The sequence below is a fragment of the Naegleria fowleri genome (genome assembly GCF_008403515.1).
Source record: "Naegleria fowleri strain ATCC 30894 chromosome Unknown tig21, whole genome shotgun sequence".
Classification (NCBI taxonomy): domain Eukaryota; phylum Heterolobosea; class Eutetramitea; order Acrasida; family Naegleriidae; genus Naegleria; species Naegleria fowleri.
In genome coordinates, this window is record NW_025407953.1 from 47,183 (window position 1) to 47,729 (window position 547).

Sequence of the window (547 nt, forward strand, 5' to 3'; positions counted from 1 at the left end):
ACACCATGATGATCATATCTATCATCTTTTTCGGCGTGAAAAACCAACAAAACTCCTTCACTCTCTTCCTCTAATTCTTTCAATCAACACCACCACACCATAATAACAGCTACCCAGTTCAAAATCCATGGACCAAGTATACAGAAATTCCATACGCTGACCTCTCAATCTGGGAAAAGGTTGACCGTTTCATCACATTCCAATACAGAAAGTCAATGCGTTACGAAACCTTTGGTTTATTATATGATGATATTCTCAATGATGAAGATCCAGTTGTCATTGAAGCCATCAACAGATTGCCAGAGGAAGTTCGTCGTGCCCGTGAAAAGCGTATTGCTCGTGCTTTCGACTTGTCTGTGAATCAAAAACGTCTTCCAAAAGAACAATGGACAAAGCCTGAAGATGATGTGGCATACTTGCGTCCATACGTTATGTGGGTTCGTGCAGAAATGGAGGAATATGATGCTGAAACCTTGAAGAAGAACGATTTCATTCCATTCTTCAATGTCAGTGCCGAAGACTATGAAACTGGAAAGGTCTTCAAAAA

General features: G+C 40.4%; 1 protein-coding gene across 1 annotated transcript in view; it reads left to right on the plus strand.

Annotated features, from left to right (window-relative positions):
• Window positions 1-547, plus strand: part of FDP41_000887 (uncharacterized protein) — a gene marked incomplete at both ends in the record, with an annotated part of 1,106 nt that overhangs the window by 528 nt on the left and 31 nt on the right. Inside the window, one exon of the mRNA XM_044712768.1 lies at window positions 110-547. This exon is cut by the window's right edge and continues 31 nt beyond it. Within this exon, the coding sequence (XP_044564822.1) occupies window positions 110-547 (438 nt within the window). The remainder of the gene's footprint in view (window positions 1-109) is intronic.